Source organism: Lactuca sativa, chromosome 1 (assembly GCF_002870075.4).
Source record: "Lactuca sativa cultivar Salinas chromosome 1, Lsat_Salinas_v11, whole genome shotgun sequence".
Classification (NCBI taxonomy): Eukaryota; Viridiplantae; Streptophyta; class Magnoliopsida; order Asterales; family Asteraceae; genus Lactuca; species Lactuca sativa.
In genome coordinates this window covers 46,611,845-46,629,615 of record NC_056623.2, presented here as the reverse complement: position 1 = coordinate 46,629,615, position 17,771 = coordinate 46,611,845, and the positions used below count along the sequence as shown (strand labels likewise).

The following is a 17,771-nucleotide window of genomic DNA, read 5'->3' as shown; positions in this document are numbered from 1 at the left end:
GACAGTGGACACATGTAGACTCACCGAGTCGCCCTAGTGCACTCGCCGAGTCCGGTCAAAGTTGATCGTTGACCTTGTTGACTTTTAGGGTTGAGTACAGTTGTATTTATGAGTGTATTACTTTGTGTGATTAGGCGGAGGCTAGATCACATTTATTCCGAGTCAGATATTTACCGAGACATCGAGGTGAGTCTTCTCACTATACATTACCTAGAGTGGTATATTGTGTAGACCAGAGGGTCTTAAGTGTCATATATGAGATTATGTGTTATGTGTTATGTGTATGTTGTATGTTGTTATAGACCGGACCGAAGGGTCCAACGATACAGACCGGGCCGGAGGGCCCAACGAGCTATGACCGGACCATAGGGTCCATCGAGCTACGGGACTGGAGGGTCCCGCTGAGACACATCGACCAGTGGGTCGTATTATAGCCTTGAGTGGCGTATGTTTTGATTTGGGGAACTCACTAAGCATTTATGCTTACAGTTGTTGTGTGATGTGTTTCAGGTACCAGTGGTGAGCGCGGGAAGGCGCCGACATGATCTGTACACACTTGAGGAGTTTATGTTTTGGATTCTAGGGAGATGTTTTTGTGATAAATACATTTGAAACAATATGTTTGATGTTATTTTGTGGATAAAAGAATGTTTTGAAAATGAAAAATTTGTTTAAAATTTTATGTCGTTACACCCATACTACGTCAACATATGCAACAAATAAACATATAGCCAGTAAGCAGATAACAGGCAAATTTACAGATCATTACCGCATAGCAATATCCTAAATGTCAGGATACAGATCTAAAAGATCAATACAACATAACAACATCCTATATACCAAGATACAGATCACTACAAAAATGCAACATCCTATATACCAGGATACAGATCTAACAGATTACTACAGCATGACAACATCCTATATACCAGAATACATATCTAACAGATCACTACAACATACCAACATATAGCAAACCAGGATATCTAATCCAATGGGCCAGCATTAGTGCCTTCGACCCACAAGTACATATATTCCATAAGAATTAATGTAATTTTTGTTTTAATTCTTCAATTGATGGTTCAAGAATTTTGTTATTCTACAAGAAATTTTTAAAGTCATGATCAAGAAATATGTTCAAGAATATTTTTATTATTTTATGGTTGAAGAATATTTTTATTTTTGAACACACTCAAACATATTCTGTCAGAATGTCCGAATTAAAAATTTTATAATTTGTAATTTTTGTTATATATATATATATATATATATATATATATATATATATATATATATATATATATATAGTTTTTGTTTATTGCATGATCTGATGGTTTGAAATTAGTGGCAATATTGTTGCAGTTCACAATAAGATTTGTTACGAAATTAATAACCAACTAGAAGTGTTTCCTTTGCGGTGCTAAGGTTGAAGGTGTCGCTTTTTATGTTAAAGTATAATACATTGTCTTACAAACACATAATAGTCAAAGTAAAATGTCAACAAAAAATTTGTCTTTCAGTAGGTCAAATTCAAAGAAATCCATAAACATCTTCAACTCTTCTTTGTAATCTCTGCAAAGTGCAAAACATAATGCAGCCAAAATGCATTCATGTAACTTTATGTTTCAGACTCATGAAAGACAGACAACAAACACCAAATGACGTAAAATGGGCATATGAAAAACTATAAGAATGATAAGAATTTGAAGAGTTCATGAACTACTTGCATTCTCCATTTCAACGTAGTCAATACAGTCAACTCCATTTTCTTACTCATCTGCAAATTCAATCAGAAATCCAACTCCATGTTCAAAATTATTTTAAACCACAATACTGGCTACCTGTCAAACTTTCTCCATGCTTGTAGAATGAAAACAGATAACCAATAAAATAAAATTTTAATTTATTTCTAAACACTAAGATGATAAATTACTTAAACAAAGTTTCTTTTTTTAAAATCTACCTACTTATGGCAATGCACTTTTGGCTTTTTCCGATCAATTTAGAACATTTTGAAAATTCTTCCTAATAAGCTTTTACATATGTTTTGTATTTGGATAGCATCACTATAATTGGCTAAACTTTTGAACATAGATTGTTATAATAGAAAGAAACACAAGTAAAATGCTAGAAAAAAAGCAATTAATGTACGATGCTATTCAATGCATATAGAGGAGATCAGAAAAGAGATTATAAAATCAAGTAACGCATAACTTAAAAATATTGAACGAAAATCACTGATACTTTAAATTGTAAGGATAAAAACTAAAATGAAATAGTTATTTTTGAATTTCATCAGACCTAACTTTAGATCAGAGAATAAAATAACATAAATGTATTTTTTTTGAAATCAGATGCTATCACATTGAGAATCATTACATACCTAATATATTTTTCAAAACTTAGATAGACATTAAACATTGGATTCACTCCGCTTTGCTTCAAGATTGTTAATGCATGCAACAAATTATAATCACACAATCTAAAATTTGATAATAGTAATAAATGCCAAAACAAAAGTAATACGTGAGAGTATTGAGTTATGTATCTACATAAGTAGTCTTTGTGTAGAAAAATATCTCAAAATTGGTCCTTGTGACAAAACAAAAAGATTACCAAGTTGCTCTCCATAGTATAAAAACATTACAAAAATGGTCCATGTTGAAGAAAAAAGTTTACATAATTGGTCCTTATATAGAAAAACATTACAGAATCAGAATTGTATGTTAACTTATTTTACAATTAAGGCATTGTACCTCAAAAGTAACATCAAAATCGACTCATTAAAAAAACATACCTCCATCTAAATTCATCTCCAACCTAAACACAAAAATAATTAAATAAAAGTCATTAGTTTCATTGTTTAAAATTATATTTACACTTTTTTACTATAATTAAAATTACTTACCTATCCACCATAAACATAACCTACGTTAACTCCTGTTGGCATGCACATGTAAAATATTCCCAACCAAGTTGTTCTCTATAAAAAAGATATATATATTGTTTAAATACAGGGGTATTTCCATCATATGTATAAATAATAGGTGATAAGTCTTGTCCATAACCTCAATTTTAAACTCTTCTAAACCTTGTCCAAAATGGTTTGAAAACCTTTTCACTGAAATTTCTTAACCTTTGGGAAGGTTACCCTGCTAAGATTCTCAACTTACTACGGCTTATAACTAAATTATATATAGAGGTACTAAATAACTGAAAGAAATTTATATATGTCATACCTTGTAGACAGGCCCAAACTAACTTTGACAACTCCAAAAATGAATATCGTCTTTTGCAAATTGTTGAACCAAGAGTGTTAAGATAAGGGAGTGTTGAACAGTTATAGGTAGTAGCTGAGCTTGCATAGAGATGCCTTGACTTAGCAGGAGAAAATAGATCTACTATGAGAGAGGTGACAATGGAGCTAGAGATCCTTATGTTCAACAATGAATGACTGAAGAATGTGGAAGCTTAATTCCAGAAATTGAGAAATTTGATCCTACCTCTTTCATCGCATATAACACAAATGTAAAGCGAACTTCCATGCTTATTCTTTGGTGAAAACTCTTCATCACCAAGTTATCATTTCCAACTTTTGGGTTGCACCTCTCTGCAATGCTTATTTTATGTCTTATCATATGATACAATAATGTTTGGAATGAAAAGATATAATCAGAATTGTACAAAACTTTAAAGGAAAAAGTGTTTATATATTTGCAGTATCTATAATAATTTAGCTAGTCTGTTGACCAAAATTTTGTAACGAATATAGGTAAGGGCCACACAAGGATCAATAAAAAAAATGTTTAAAATGTATTTGATAAAATGAAAGAAAAAAATATAGAAAGAAATTTTTAAAAAGTCACGACCTAATGGGGGAAAGCCTCATTTGCTCCTAGTGAATTAAAAAAAACATTTAAAACTCTTATAACAGATAAATGAAAAACCAAGGAAAAAATGATGGAAATTCAAAACTTTAAAACGGGTTCTTGAGCTTTTGTTATGTTCTTTGACTTTTTATAGTCAACCCATTGTAGTCTCAATTTCCCAGACTTAAATTCCATACTTATCAGCCATGGTTGCAGCTGCTGCTACTGCGAACACCAAATACCTATAAATTCCTTCTAATTTCCCGGTTAAACCTGTTTTCCCATTGCACAAATGGCACATCAAAATTAAAATGTCGAAATAAAAGAAAAATAGTCGACTTACATAGTGAAAAAAAAATCAGGACAATGTATATTAAACTAACATTAGACTAAACTAACACTTGACATAGAATAAGTTATGTACAACAGTGTAGATGTGTCTAGAAAAGTAAAAAAAAAATGAGCTATGTAGATGCCAAAAGACCACAAAACATAAAGAAATAGGTTAATCAATTACAATGTCAAATTCCATGCACATAAATAATATGTGATGCTCTAAACTAAAACTAAAATAACACATAACATATCCTAAACTATGTATAGGTATGTCTAGAAAATTAAAAAACTTAGCTATGTATATAGCATTAAACGAACACTTCGCATATCAAGTGAAGTACTGAATCATCAATATTTAAAAAGGAAAGATTAATTGATTGGTAGTCTCTTACCGATTACCGCACTACTACAACAACAACCTTTTACGACACGCAATGTGTGTTGTAAAACGCTCAGACGACACACAAATGCGTGTTAAGGAAGGCCCTGTCATAACGAAAGACGACACGCTTTTGCGCGTCGTCTATTTACGACGCGCATTGCGTGTCAAGGAAGGCCATGTCATAAAGGAAGATGACACGCATTTGCGTGTCGTAAAATTACGACATGCGTTTAGGACACGTATTGCGTATCATTAAAGCACCTGTCATAACCGAAAGATAAGCGGAGGAGACTCGATACAGGGGAGGATAAAGGGACTGGTGGTGGAAAGATCGGGAAGTAAAATCTTAGAGCAAACTAAAATAAACGAAAGATAAGCGGTGGAGTGGAACATAAAGGGAAACTGATAAGGAAGAAAGTCAATTGGGTTAAGAGACGGTGACCCTGGAGTAACTAACCGTCGCTGACGTTGAAGGAGCAACAATAAAGAGAGAAAAATGGCGACAAGGGAAAGAGAAAGCAGCCAATAGTGGAAGAGTCTAGAGACGGTGGAGAATATTGGATTTGAAAGCGGTGACAACAATCGATTTTTGGGGCGATAGGAGGACACTCATTCAGAGTATAGACAGACACATGTGAGGGGGATAAAGTTACAACCCCTTAAAGTGTTGGTCCAAATATGTGAAGACATGACTCACCAATCAATGACAGGGTTAAAATCCTAAAATCAGGGTAGAAAATGAAAATATTTAAATTTGTGGACCAAATATGTCAAAAAGACATCAAGTTTACTTTTCCTAAGATCAGACTTCTTTTATATATATATATATATATATATATATATATATATATATATATATATATATATATATATATATATATATTAACCATTTTATTGTGAGTAAAAAAATAGTTATTTGTTAAGTAACTCAACTCCACTCATTTTTGTCATTTTTGTGTGATTATCATGTTTTTATTAATGGGAAAAGGGTGTTTTAGATCTTGAATAGTCAAAATACCTGTGATTAAAACATTGCAACTTCATTCCTCTCCAATAGAACCATTTGCTCTTCCGATAAAGAGACAGTCGACCACGAACAGAACCCTAGGCTGGTAATTTTACCAATTTAACCTCCTTCATCGCTGTCAAAAAGCTAGTTTCTCCTTCAAAGCTTCATCAACAAGCAAGTGAATTCCCATGCGGAAAAAGTTCCCTTTGCTTAAAAGCCAAGTCAAAGTTGCATTATGGTAAGGTACCAAAAATTTGGCAAATAGATTCCTTTCTTCTTCATTTTCCATTTTCATATTTTAATACTGATGCTTCATATCTACTTTCTTTCAAAAAAATGGCATCTCTTACACCAGGAGTGCTCCTGAAACTACTTCGAACAATCAATTCCAACATAAAAGTTCGTGGTGAATATCGTTCCATCCTCTTGCAAGTGATCAGCATTGTTCCAGCTCTAAACGGATCCGAACTATGGCCAAACCATGGCTTCTTCATCAAAATCTCAGATTCATCTCATTCCACATACGCATCACTCTCAAAACAAGACAACGAACTCATTTTAAACAATAAACTGCAACTGGGTCAATTCTTTTGGATCGATAGAATGGATGTTGGAACTCCAGTTCCAGTTCTTGTCGGAGTTAGGCCTGTTCCAGGAAGACATCCGTTTATTGGGAACCCTAAAGATTTGATGCAGATGTTAGACCCATCTGAAGCTTTGAAGTCCAGTGATCAAATGGTGGAGGCGAAAGAGATGATAAAAAAGAAAATTGTGATCAAAGAGGAGAAAGTTACAGTTGCTTCAAGGTATTTGCAAGGTATTGTGGCAAAAAACGATGGTTTAAAGAAAGATGAGAATGAGTGTGTCAAAGAACCATTAACGATTAAGCAAGAAAACATCAAATCAAACTCGCTGCAATTGCCAAGAAGGAGAAACAAAAAAAGTTCTCCAGAAACAGTTTCATGGTCCTCTCTGCCTTCTAAGCTGCTAAATCCTGCCAAGGTATCTTCAAAAAATTTGTCCAAATTAAATTATTTGAAAATTGAATTAAACGAGTTGTTTACATGTCTGAATATAACAAGGGAATGATGCGAAGGAGAATGTTAGCTTCGCTTGTAGCAGATGAAGCTCAAAAGGAAGCCATAACAGCAGCAAATCTTGTCAAATGCCTCCAGTAAGTTGTTTTGTAGGCAGTTTAGAAGAACTGAAAAAGAAAATATATCTAACAATTTTTTATTGTAAATTCTCATGTCAGAATGTTTGGTGAGCTTTGTTCATCCGCATCACATGCAAAACCCCACGAGTCTCTGACCAAATTCTTTTCACTTTACGCACTGATAGAAGTCAAAGAACAAGAAAATGACAGTATTGTCCCCACGAAGGACAGATTGTTTCATGATCAGTTTTCGAGTAACTCAGAAGCACCAGAAAATACAGAAAAATCTGGAAAAAAGATAGGGATTGCTCGAGGTAAAAGTATACCGAAGACTCCAAAGATCACTTCAATGGAGCTAAGTGTTTCTGATAAACTGGAATGGGCAAAAGGAGATGGTTTGAAAGAGGGGAAAGAGTTAAGAGAGATGTTGTTAGAAGAAACGGAATCATGGTTTCTAGAGTTCTTGAAAAGAGCACTAGATGTCGGGTTTCAAATGGGGAATCTTGAAACAGTCAAAGGGAAAGGGAGAATTAATCACAATAATAATGTCGGAAATAAGACTGAACCAAATAGTCAGATTGCTGTGACATTGTGTCAACTCAAGCTAGCAAATGAGTGGCTGGATAAATTAAGAAGCAAGATGATGATGATTTCCGAGAGAAAAGAAGTTGTGGTGGATACTATCGATCTTTTGAAGCAAAAAATATATACTTGTTTGCTTGTCCATGTAGACTCGGCTGCTTTTGCTCTAGAAAAAAACAGATTAGATCGTGTATAAACCAATGGACTTACCTTAATTTATTCAAAGTAACTTTTATATTACATGAATTCTTTATTTCTTAACAAAAAATCAAGATTCATGACTAATCGACTATATTCTACTTGTATATTTATGATTTGTAGAGATTTGTTTGATCATACCTGTGATTCCATTGTGAAGAATCTAAGGAAAAAGGTTCAAGATGGAGAGCTAGTGTACATGCGAAATCACATGATTGAATCAATCCGATCTAGCATGTACCCTGCTTCTCCAGCATGAACCGTCTCCCTAACTAAGAAGTCCCGGAAGATACTTTAGACAAAACAAGCATAGTTGATTAAGTAGATTTGATTTACGTGTGTTATATAGAATGCAATGTTAACTTCTTTTGAGGTGGTATTAAGGAATTGGAGGTAGAAAGGTTAGGTGTGTTGGTGATAGTGTAGTCTAAAGCAAGTAGGTGGGGGTGTTAGAGGAGAAGAAGTTATTAGGTTTGGTGAGTGTTGAAGTTTGGTTGCCAAAAAAGGGAAGTGATTAGTTATCTTAGGCGTTTATTAATAAAATTCGACTAGACCAAGGTCAGGTCCACACCTACCATTCACATCCTCTTTTTGCTAAGATGATCAAACACATCTATCTGTTATTTAAAGGAAGCTGTTTTTAAGTTTAAATAAAGAAAAAACTCTCCTAGACCATATCAAATGGTCGAAGGTTATATCCAAAATGCACCGTTCATATGATTTGGATATAGGTTTGTTTTTTTAACTGTTATATGTGGTCTATAGGAATTGATAAACATTATGGGCGTGTTCGGTACGGAGCGTTCGAGAGCTTCTAGTTTCTAGCGTTTGATAAAATATTACGTTTTGAATAGAAAGTCTCGTTTGGCACTATAAGTTTCTAACGTTTAATTTAAAAAAAAAAACGCTCCAAATACAAATACTACTTCACGTAGTGTTTAACAAAACGCTACTCGCTCGAAGCTACCTACTACCGGCTATTTTTGTCGAACACGCCCTGACTTAGATGTGAGACGTGATGTTTTATGAAACACTACGTAACCTATTGAATAGGTTAGGCCGATCTTTAAAAGTTTGTGTAAACTTTATCGGCTAGATTTATGTTGTTTATGTTTAAAAATGTTTAACGACTACTAAATATGATCACATAGTTATAATGAGCTGAAAGAATAATCAAATATGAAATATGTATCCAGCAATCCGATTTCAAAAACAAAATTACAGTGTCGAACCTTTGTTTGTCTCGTCGGCTGTTCGGCCTAATACATTATTTTGACATACGCTTAGATGTTAACTATTAGAATATATATTTAGGGGTGAGCATGAGTCAGTTTTACAACCCAACCCAAAAGTGATAGCATCGGTTTCAAACTTTTACAACCCAACCAAACTCCGTCGGTTCGGTGTTTTGGTTTTTGGTTTCTACTTGGGTTTCCTGGGGTTCGGTTTCAATTTTAAACCCAATACTCAAGCAAATTCTTAACTCACCTCAAGTCTTCTTATATAAACATAAAGTTGATATATATTTTGATCCTTGAGTTGATGTGAAACTCAAAGTCGATATCAAATAAAGCATGAAGATAACCGACAAACGCCTTAACCATCAGACCAAGAATCTGTTTGTGTTTATAAGTCATGGTACATATGTTAAATTTGTTTGGAAAAATATATCAAGTAGAGTGTATGTGTTGCATGTGTTTCAAACCTAGGGCCAAAGAGTCAGCGTGCTAACCATCTGGACCACCTGCTACTTTTGTTATTTCACAAAACATATTTATATTATATATATATATATATATATATATATATATATATATATATATATATATATATATATATATATATATATAATCGGTTTAGTTCGGTTTCTTTGGGTTTTACCAAATCCAAAAACCGAACCTAAACTTAAATTTTCAATTTTTGAAAATCTAAACCCAAATCGTCGGGTTACGCTTCGGTTTTGGTTTTTTCGGTTATATACATTTATTTTATTGTATAGTTGTATGATCCGCTTTTATTTAAACAAATTGTCTAGCCTTTAAATAACGGGCCTAAGGTCTTGTTTCCCTTTTATATATATTGGGTAACTAGGTGTAAGACTCATGTATTACATGATATTTATTTAAAAAAAATATGAAATTTTAACAATTTGAGAAGTTTTAATTTATAAGAAAATGAGAAAAAATTTAAATTATTAAAATTAATGAAGCTTTAATACATTGAATACATTATATATATATATATATATATATATATATATATATATATATATAAACTCTTTCTAATAAATACCTTATATATATATATATATATATATATATATATATATATATATATATATATATATATATTACCTTACATATTAAATGTAAAATTTTAATTTAATAAAATGAAAAATACAATAAAATGACAAGTGGAAAATAGAAAATTCAAAAATTCTAGAAAATGACATGCGTTCAAATGAAAGAGAAGAAGACATCTGGCAAAAAGATTTGATTTATTAGGGAGGATATGCTCATTATATATGATGCATAATTATACCAAATATCATAGTATAAGAGCAATTCTTATCCTTACCAATTTTCTTTGAAAATATCTACCTTCTTTATCTCTCCTTTTGACTGGGTCTTCATCTCAGCCTTGGACTTCCTCTTTTTGTCGTCATTAACAACTCTAACTCTTTCTATTGTCATTATTAGTCTCCATAGCCGAAGCACAACCACAACAAACAAGGTTTTTGGTATCACCAACATCAAGTCTCCATATCCCTCTTCTTCTTTACCTAGTACGTCTTAACTATTACGCATGGAGATAACTTTTCTCCACCCCTACATCGGATTCGACGTCATCAACCATATTGATGACACATATATGGAGCCTAACCCTAAATCCACCAACTCGTAATGAAAAAGATTGACTCTATTGTTATACTTTTGATTTATAGGATGATTCCCAATGTCACCTCTTCAAATGGTACTCAAGAAATGTTTGGATAAGGCTTGAAAACCTATTCTGGGTGAACAAGGATGCAAAAGCGGTGGAACTTTATAACCAAATTCACGTCACTACGGGAGACCTCTTAATTTGTCATTGATTACTTCATCAAAATCAAGACTATAATTCATTTTCTTCAACAACATCAAGCCTGTGGTTCTTGATAAAAACCGCATCATATACTACATAAACAAACTATCCTCAAAGTTTGTGTAGTAATAAGCCACCGAATGACAGTCGAGCCATTTTCTGAGAATGTTGCATAATTGGCTTGTGACACATCACGAGCTGAAGTTAAAGTGGGCTGATTTGGGCAGTGGGCTGGAATATGACCTATGTCACACCGGTTACAGTGGCCATACACCATATTCTGAGTTGATGCCCAAGCAAACTGAGGTGGACGAGTGTTACCACCAGAACCAGAAACGTGTGAATCATCACGATTTCGGTTGTAGTTGCCACGAGAGTTACCACGACGCTTGCCTCGATAATTGTTTGAAGTCCGTTTGGTATAAAAGGCTTGTGGCTGATTGTTTGTAGCCACAATGGGGCTGATTTGGTAGCCAAGTTGTGCTACCAGTTGCTGTAAACTAGTCAATTGTGCTGGTGGGGCAGCTGGGAGGCGTGAAACAGGTGGGACAGCAGCCGTGAAGGCCTGGGGGACTGCTGGAAGTGATCGATTTATCATAAACTCATGATCATTTAATAACCCATGCAGTTCATGGAAGGTTATTGGAGGGAATCGAGCCAACAGATTTGACTTTAGGCCATTATACTCATCACGTAGCCCAAAGATAGCTAGCATGGTTAGGTCTTTGTCTTTTATGGGTTCTCCAATATTGGCTAAAGCAGTTGCATATTCCTGTGCTCGGGTGAGATAGGCAGATGATGTTTCATCACCCTTCATCTCGATCTTCAAAAGTTGAGTCTTCAATGTGTATTCACGAGAAGAGTTGTTGGGGGCATAGGCTCTTTCAAGGGAGAGCCATAGATCCCGGGAAGTTGTACCTTGAACATGTTGATAGGAGGCTTCTGAAATAGTAGAGGCAAGAATCATCCGCACATGTGCATCATTGGTAATCCAATGTAGATAGCTAGGGTTATCAGTGGAAGCTGTGTCAGCAGTTGCAATAGTCTTCGGTGGAGGACATTGGATGGTACCATTTATATAACCGAATAGACGATTGGTGACCAAGAAGGGCTGAATCATTTGCTTCCAGAATCCGTAGTTGGTGGGTGAGAGTTTAAAGGCGAATTTGTGAGAATTGTGAGTAGTTTTCTCAACATTAGTAAAGGATTGGATTATCGCCATTGAAGAATGATTGAAAGAAGAAAGAGAAAAGAAAAAAAAACGGTGATTTAGGGTTACAGAGGTTGTGGCGGCTCTGATACCATAATAAGCCACCGAATGATTTTTGTATTATTCTTGAGATTTGAAGATTACAATAAAGGTCCTATATATAAGACTAGATATTACACTTTAGTACCATCTATAATAAGATAAATAAAATATTGTTAAATATCTTAAATATATATTGTCTATTATGTAGCAAGTATTATTCAACACAAATCTCTTCTTTCAGCATGCTTGGAACATGTTCAATGTTACTTAAAGAACAATGTATCATACAAAACCGACCATCACCATTTCCTCACCATGTTAACCATCTGTCGTCTCCTACTGTGCTTTTTATCGTGATCACTTAATATGGTGAAACATTGATGACGATGGAATGGGAGGCAAAATGACTACCAACAGCAGTAAAACATTCGTCAACAACAAGATCAACCCACCCAACAATATGGTTTGGTGTTTATCCCATCACCAAGCCAATATGTGACTGATGTTTATTAATGGTGTTTCCTTCTTTGTAAAGAACTCAAAGACTCAATACTTGTATTACTCAACATATAACAAACAAATCGTGACTACATAACATTCAAAATACTCTTAATAGCTTACACTCTAATAACAAACAAAGAAGTAAACCATAAACTCTAACAAATTAGAGAAATCCTACTAACAAACAAAGAAAATGATTAACTTTGTGAGAGTGAGTGAGAGAAAAGTGTTGAGTTAACATGGTACAAAAGAACTCAACACATTACGTACTTCATTTACATTTTGGTCGGATTCGGTCTAAGTACACATGATCCATGTGTTTGGAAGGTTTGTCGTAAACCAAGCCCTAGTCCATAAGTTTCAATACTTCACAACTTTAGGCCCTATAACTCTTTAACACTTCAGCAAAACAACCCCTTCACTTCTAGCATAATGACATCTCAACCCTGCAACTATAAAAGTGTTGCGGATGTGGTCCTTTAAGTCTTGTGTCTTTGCATATTCAGTTATCATTGCTTCCACTTTTAATCCTCGATCCTTGATAAACCAACATTTTTCAACTCACTTTATTTCTTTTACACCTTGTTTCCGAGTCCAACTTAAGAAGAGAAGAGAAGAGAAACAAAGAAACTAGAAAGAAATGAGAAATTATCTTTGTTTCTAAGATTTTTTTTTTTTTGAAGGAATTAGAAAGAAGAGAAAATATCTTGTTTTATTCCCATTCTTTTCCTTTCTTTACTGAAACTAGGAAATTAGGTGTTACAAGCAAACCTACAAAAGAAGTTAACACAAATTATTATATGACAAGATTGGGAAATTTTAAGGATGTTTGGGATTTCATTTAAAAACAACTTATTGACTTATTTTTTTTTTAAAAGTAAATAAGCCAAAAAATGTATGTGAATATAAAAAAAACTTTTAAAATAACTTTTCATCAACCTTTCAAAAAAGACATTTTAATAAGTTAGGATTTTTATCTTTTCAAAAATTCTTATGATTTTTTAGGTTGTAAAAAACATAAATTTTCCATATATATATATATATATATATATATATATATATATATATATATATATATATATATATATATATATATATATAAAAGATGAACCTTTTAAAAAAACAATTTATTGAATTTTCTCACTAACAAAGTTAGAAAACATTCTTTTTATATTTTAACACTCATGTTAACCAAAACAATTTTTAAAAAACTTTTTTTTATCACCATCATAAATCAATAAGTTTTTTTTTTACCTAAAAGTCCTTTTAAGGTTCAAAATAAAATCTCACATACCATATAAATATTTTCAAAAATTAAGAAACATTCTTTTTATATTTTAACACTCATGTTAACCCTTCCTTTTAGGCTGGAGGGAGTGATGACACCGAAACCCCATTCCCTTCACCGCCACTGTAACGCCTGTGTTTCCGGGCTTGCCATTTTTAGCAATGTAATAGTCTAGGTTAACCTTTGTAACCCATTTTGAAATAATAAGATTGTGTTATTTGAGTATTATGTGTTTTGTGCTTAATTGCTTAATTATGTGGTTTGATTAATTAAGAATAAAAATAAGCGTCAAAATTTAAGTGTAAAATAAACTTAATATCTTTGAATAATGTTGTAGTAGTTGAAACGAGGTTTCCGAATATATATAGAACGCCCAAATCTGACTTCGTATGAGGAAGTTATGATTTATCGAAGTTTCGGCTTAGCGGTGTGCAGCCCGAAATACTCGATTTGAGATCGAGCGGTATTTAGCCGAAGCAATCTAAATGAGAATCGAAGATCTCATTGTTGGTATCGAAGCGATAAAAAGTTAGGCGAGAATGGACGTCAAACGAAGAAGTTATGAATTTATAACGAAGTTTTTCTGTCGCGGCCTATTAAAAATAAATAATAAAAATAAAGTTGAAATTAGCCGACGGAGTTTAAACGAAAGTTGTAGAGCGTAGTTTCACCTTCGCGTGGATATAAAGAACGTCGAAAACGGAGTTTGTATGCGAAAGTTATGAATTTCCGAAGTTTATTAAATATTTTGTAATTAAAATTAATCTTTTAATCCGACATTATCCGAAGACGAGTCACCGGTCCGATCCGACGTACGCCCCACGTACTCCGAAGAGTGTCGACATTTCGGATGACGCATACAGTGACGATTTCAGAAGCAGTACGCGCTGCGTACTGCAGTACGCCTCGCGTACTCCGAGGCTCCAGCCTCCTATAAATAGGATCCGAAGGCAGCCGAGTCTTTTGCCAATTTCTTCTCTTCTCTCTCCCGTTTTGCATCGTTTTGCATGCCAGAAATATCCCGAAGCCCCGGTATTATTCTCGAGCCCCGAGGCAAGTCCCGAGATCCCGAAGATCCCGAGAAGTGCGGTTCCCGAGCCGAAGCTCTGCCCGCGAGAAGTTCGATTTTTGTGAAGATCTTTCAGATCTGCTGAGGATTGCTACTTCTGCAAGTCGTAGTGCTGTCCGATCATCTTCTGATCAAGTGAGTGTATACTACCTTTCATAAACACGATAATAATACAAGTTTGGTTCGAGTGTATTAAGTATATTGTTGTTTATAAGTGTGAGTGTGTAGTTATCTTCTTTTAACACATAAATATTAAGTATTTTCTATAAAATATGTGCTATGTGTATAGTATATTGTTGTTTATATGTGTGAATATGTATTCACTCTCTTCTATCTCATAGATATGATTTATTCTCTATGAGATATATGTTATGTGTGTGTGCCTCATCTGTTATGTGGATTATGTGCTGATTTAAAGCATGCTATACAGGTTTTCAAAACTATGTATAAAAATGTATATTTTATCTACTAATATGTTGGGTAGAACATGGGTAGATAGTTGGTGTGTAATAAACAAATGAGAGGCCTCGTTGTTGTTTGATTTAGTCATCTAGCGGAGTTTAGATGACGACCACTGGCTATTCTAGACAGTCTTGTGGAAACATTAGCAGGTTCGCCACCTGTAGGTGTTAATGAACTTGGGTGTTCATTCGCTGTACTCCATCCCCCTCATGGTTGCCTTATTTGACTTATATTATTGAGGTACCCCCGAAGCATGTGTTGTCGCCCCGATGAAATATTCTTAGACTAGGTCCCTTGTGTTAGTTGTTTTAGGGACATAAAGTGAGAATAACGGGAATGTGTAATTGGGTTATTGTTGGTTGGTGAAAATTAAATATGATTATTTATTGTGGGTTGAAAACCCTATATGCTCACCAGGCTCCCAAGCCTGACCCACTCAGTTTTATTTGTATTACAGAAAGTGGCGCGAGGGCATGAGATGGATGAACCATCAGTTGTTTTGTTTACAAGTCTGTATATGTATATATTTGTTGAATGACTTGTAATGTTATCGTTTATGCTTATTGGTCTGTATCGGAACATGACACCCCGAGTTTTGATTATATAATGAAAAATACATTTCTTTTATGAAATGTTTTGGTAAACATTGTTTTATCATGTTTTGTTTTTGGGAACAAATTCCGCAACTCTTTCAAATCAAAAGGATTTACTCTGAAAATATTTTTAAAGCATAAATGAAAAACGGTCTTTTCTGGCCGAGATTTTGGGGATGTCACAGCCACATAAGCATCACGTCATTTTTTACCACACAATGGTGGTTTCTTGCCACACCAAGGGAGTGATGCCATAATTTTATTTTCTTTTTTCTTTTTTGTTTTTTTAGCTATTTTACTTAAAACTTCTTTTTAATAAAAAACATAATTTTTCATTACTTGAAAATAATAAAAAAACATTACATTGAAAATTCAAAAAACATTACATTGCATTAAAAAAACAAAAAAAAAAACAAAAACAAAAAAAAAACCCGAAAAACACACATATGACATTAAAATAATCCTAGAAACTTAAAAAAGCACAAATAAAAAAACTAAAGCAAACTACAAAAAACCGTTCTCCGAGAACTCATCTTCGGAGTTATCCGGTGGATCCAAATTAAGGTTAATATTTTGAACCCCGTAAATATTTTCCATTAAGTCATTGCGAAGATTTTGAAATGTTTTCAGTGTAACGTATCTCTGTTCTCCTGTTCATATACTTTTCGCCACTAATTTATATTGGTTGTGTCTCTGGTATGGGTTCTTCCTCGTCAAATGCACATATCACTCTTCCTTCGTCTTCAATAATCATGTTATGCAATATGAGACATGTATACATGATTTCTTGAAGTTTTTCCTCGCCTAAATTAACTGTTGTTTCTTTCAATATGAACCACTGTTTCTTCAAAGCTCCAAAAGCATGCTCAACATCCTTCCTAGCTCTTTCTTGAGCTTTCGTGAATTTTTTTCGTCTAGAATTATGTGGACACGTAAACGATTTAACAAACACATCATACTCAGGATAGATTTCATTGACCAGATAATAACCATACTTATTTGGCGTTCCACGCACTTCAAAAGTAGAATCTGGTGTAGATCCACCGTATATGTTATTAAATATAGGTGAACAATTAAGAACGTTGATGTCGTTAATCGAACCAGGAGAACCAAAAAAAAAGCATGTCAAATCCACAAATCTTGTGATGCAGCTGCCTCAAGTATGACCGTTGGGCGACCATGATCATCTCGGGTAAATTGTCCATGATATGACGTAGGGCAATTTTCCCATGCCCAATGGAGACAATCTAAGTTTCCTAGCATTCCAGGAAACCTATGCACACTAGCATGATGAGCTTGAAATTGCAAGATGTCATTACGTGTAGGCTTACGTAAATATTTAGGACCATAAAACTGAATCACAGTTTTGCAGAAATAGTGGAGACTGTCTCGTGCGGTCCTAGCAGACATCCTAAAACCTTCGTCTAACGCATCAGGCGGAATGTCATATGCTAACTAACGAAGTGCGGCCGTGCATTTTTGTAAAGGAGTGAAACTAGGTGTACCTCTAGCATCGTAGCGTTGTTGAAAAAAAACTGCACTTATTCGTTACATCTTCAACTATACTTTTGTATAAACCTTTGAACATTCTGAAGCGTCTACGAAAATAATACCATTGATAAGTGGCATTCTCTTGAAAATAGTCTTGTACCAAATGTTGGTTGACTTCTTCACGATTTCTGAAAATATATATTCGTGTTCTCCGTTGAGAACTTGCAGCTGCGTTATTGCATAAAGCATCATATATTTGTTTCGCCATTTGAGCACACGCAACAGCGGCATCAAAAATGGTCTTAAATTCTTCAGAAGATGAAGAATATGACATTTTTTTAGAGAGATTAGTGATTTTTTTTAATTTGAGAGAGAAGGGTTTGTATTTTTTGAAAAAAAAATGAAATGTATGTGTATATATAGGAAAGAAATGCAAAAAGGAAGAAAAAAATCAATGCACAAAGAGGACCGTTCAACGGTCAAAGATTCAACAACCAAT

The 17,771-nt window shown here is 34.0% G+C and overlaps 1 protein-coding gene and 1 long non-coding RNA gene across 5 annotated transcripts; one reads left to right on the top strand and one right to left on the bottom strand.

Annotated features, from left to right (window-relative positions):
• Positions 1–1,421: 1,421 nt before the first annotated feature.
• LOC128133307 (uncharacterized) lies at positions 1,422–4,573 on the bottom strand. 2 transcript variants are annotated; one of them, XR_008231761.1, is made up of 4 exons: positions 3,504–4,573; positions 3,240–3,373; positions 2,909–2,983; positions 1,422–2,820 (listed from the first exon to the last, which is right to left on the bottom strand). It is a non-coding gene; the product is annotated as an uncharacterized LOC128133307 (long non-coding RNA). The 2 variants fall into 2 exon arrangements; XR_008231759.1 differs by having other exon boundaries at positions 3,240–4,573.
• A 1,094-nt stretch (positions 4,574–5,667) lies between these two features.
• Positions 5,668–7,641, top strand: LOC111882408 (uncharacterized). 3 transcript variants are annotated; one of them, XM_023878781.3, is made up of 4 exons: positions 5,668–5,834; positions 5,952–6,598; positions 6,679–6,770; positions 6,852–7,641. In XM_023878781.3, the coding sequence occupies exons 2-4, from the start codon at positions 6,200–6,202 to the stop codon at positions 7,528–7,530; spliced, it is 1,170 nt and encodes a 389-aa protein (XP_023734549.1). In that variant the 5' UTR covers positions 5,668–5,834; positions 5,952–6,199; the 3' UTR covers positions 7,531–7,641. The 3 variants fall into 3 exon arrangements, with proteins under 3 accessions (XP_023734549.1, XP_052626074.1, XP_052626073.1); XM_052770114.1 differs by having other exon boundaries at positions 5,668–5,839; XM_052770113.1 differs by lacking the exon at positions 5,668–5,834 and having other exon boundaries at positions 5,852–6,598.
• The last annotated feature ends 10,130 nt before the right edge of the window (positions 7,642–17,771 follow it).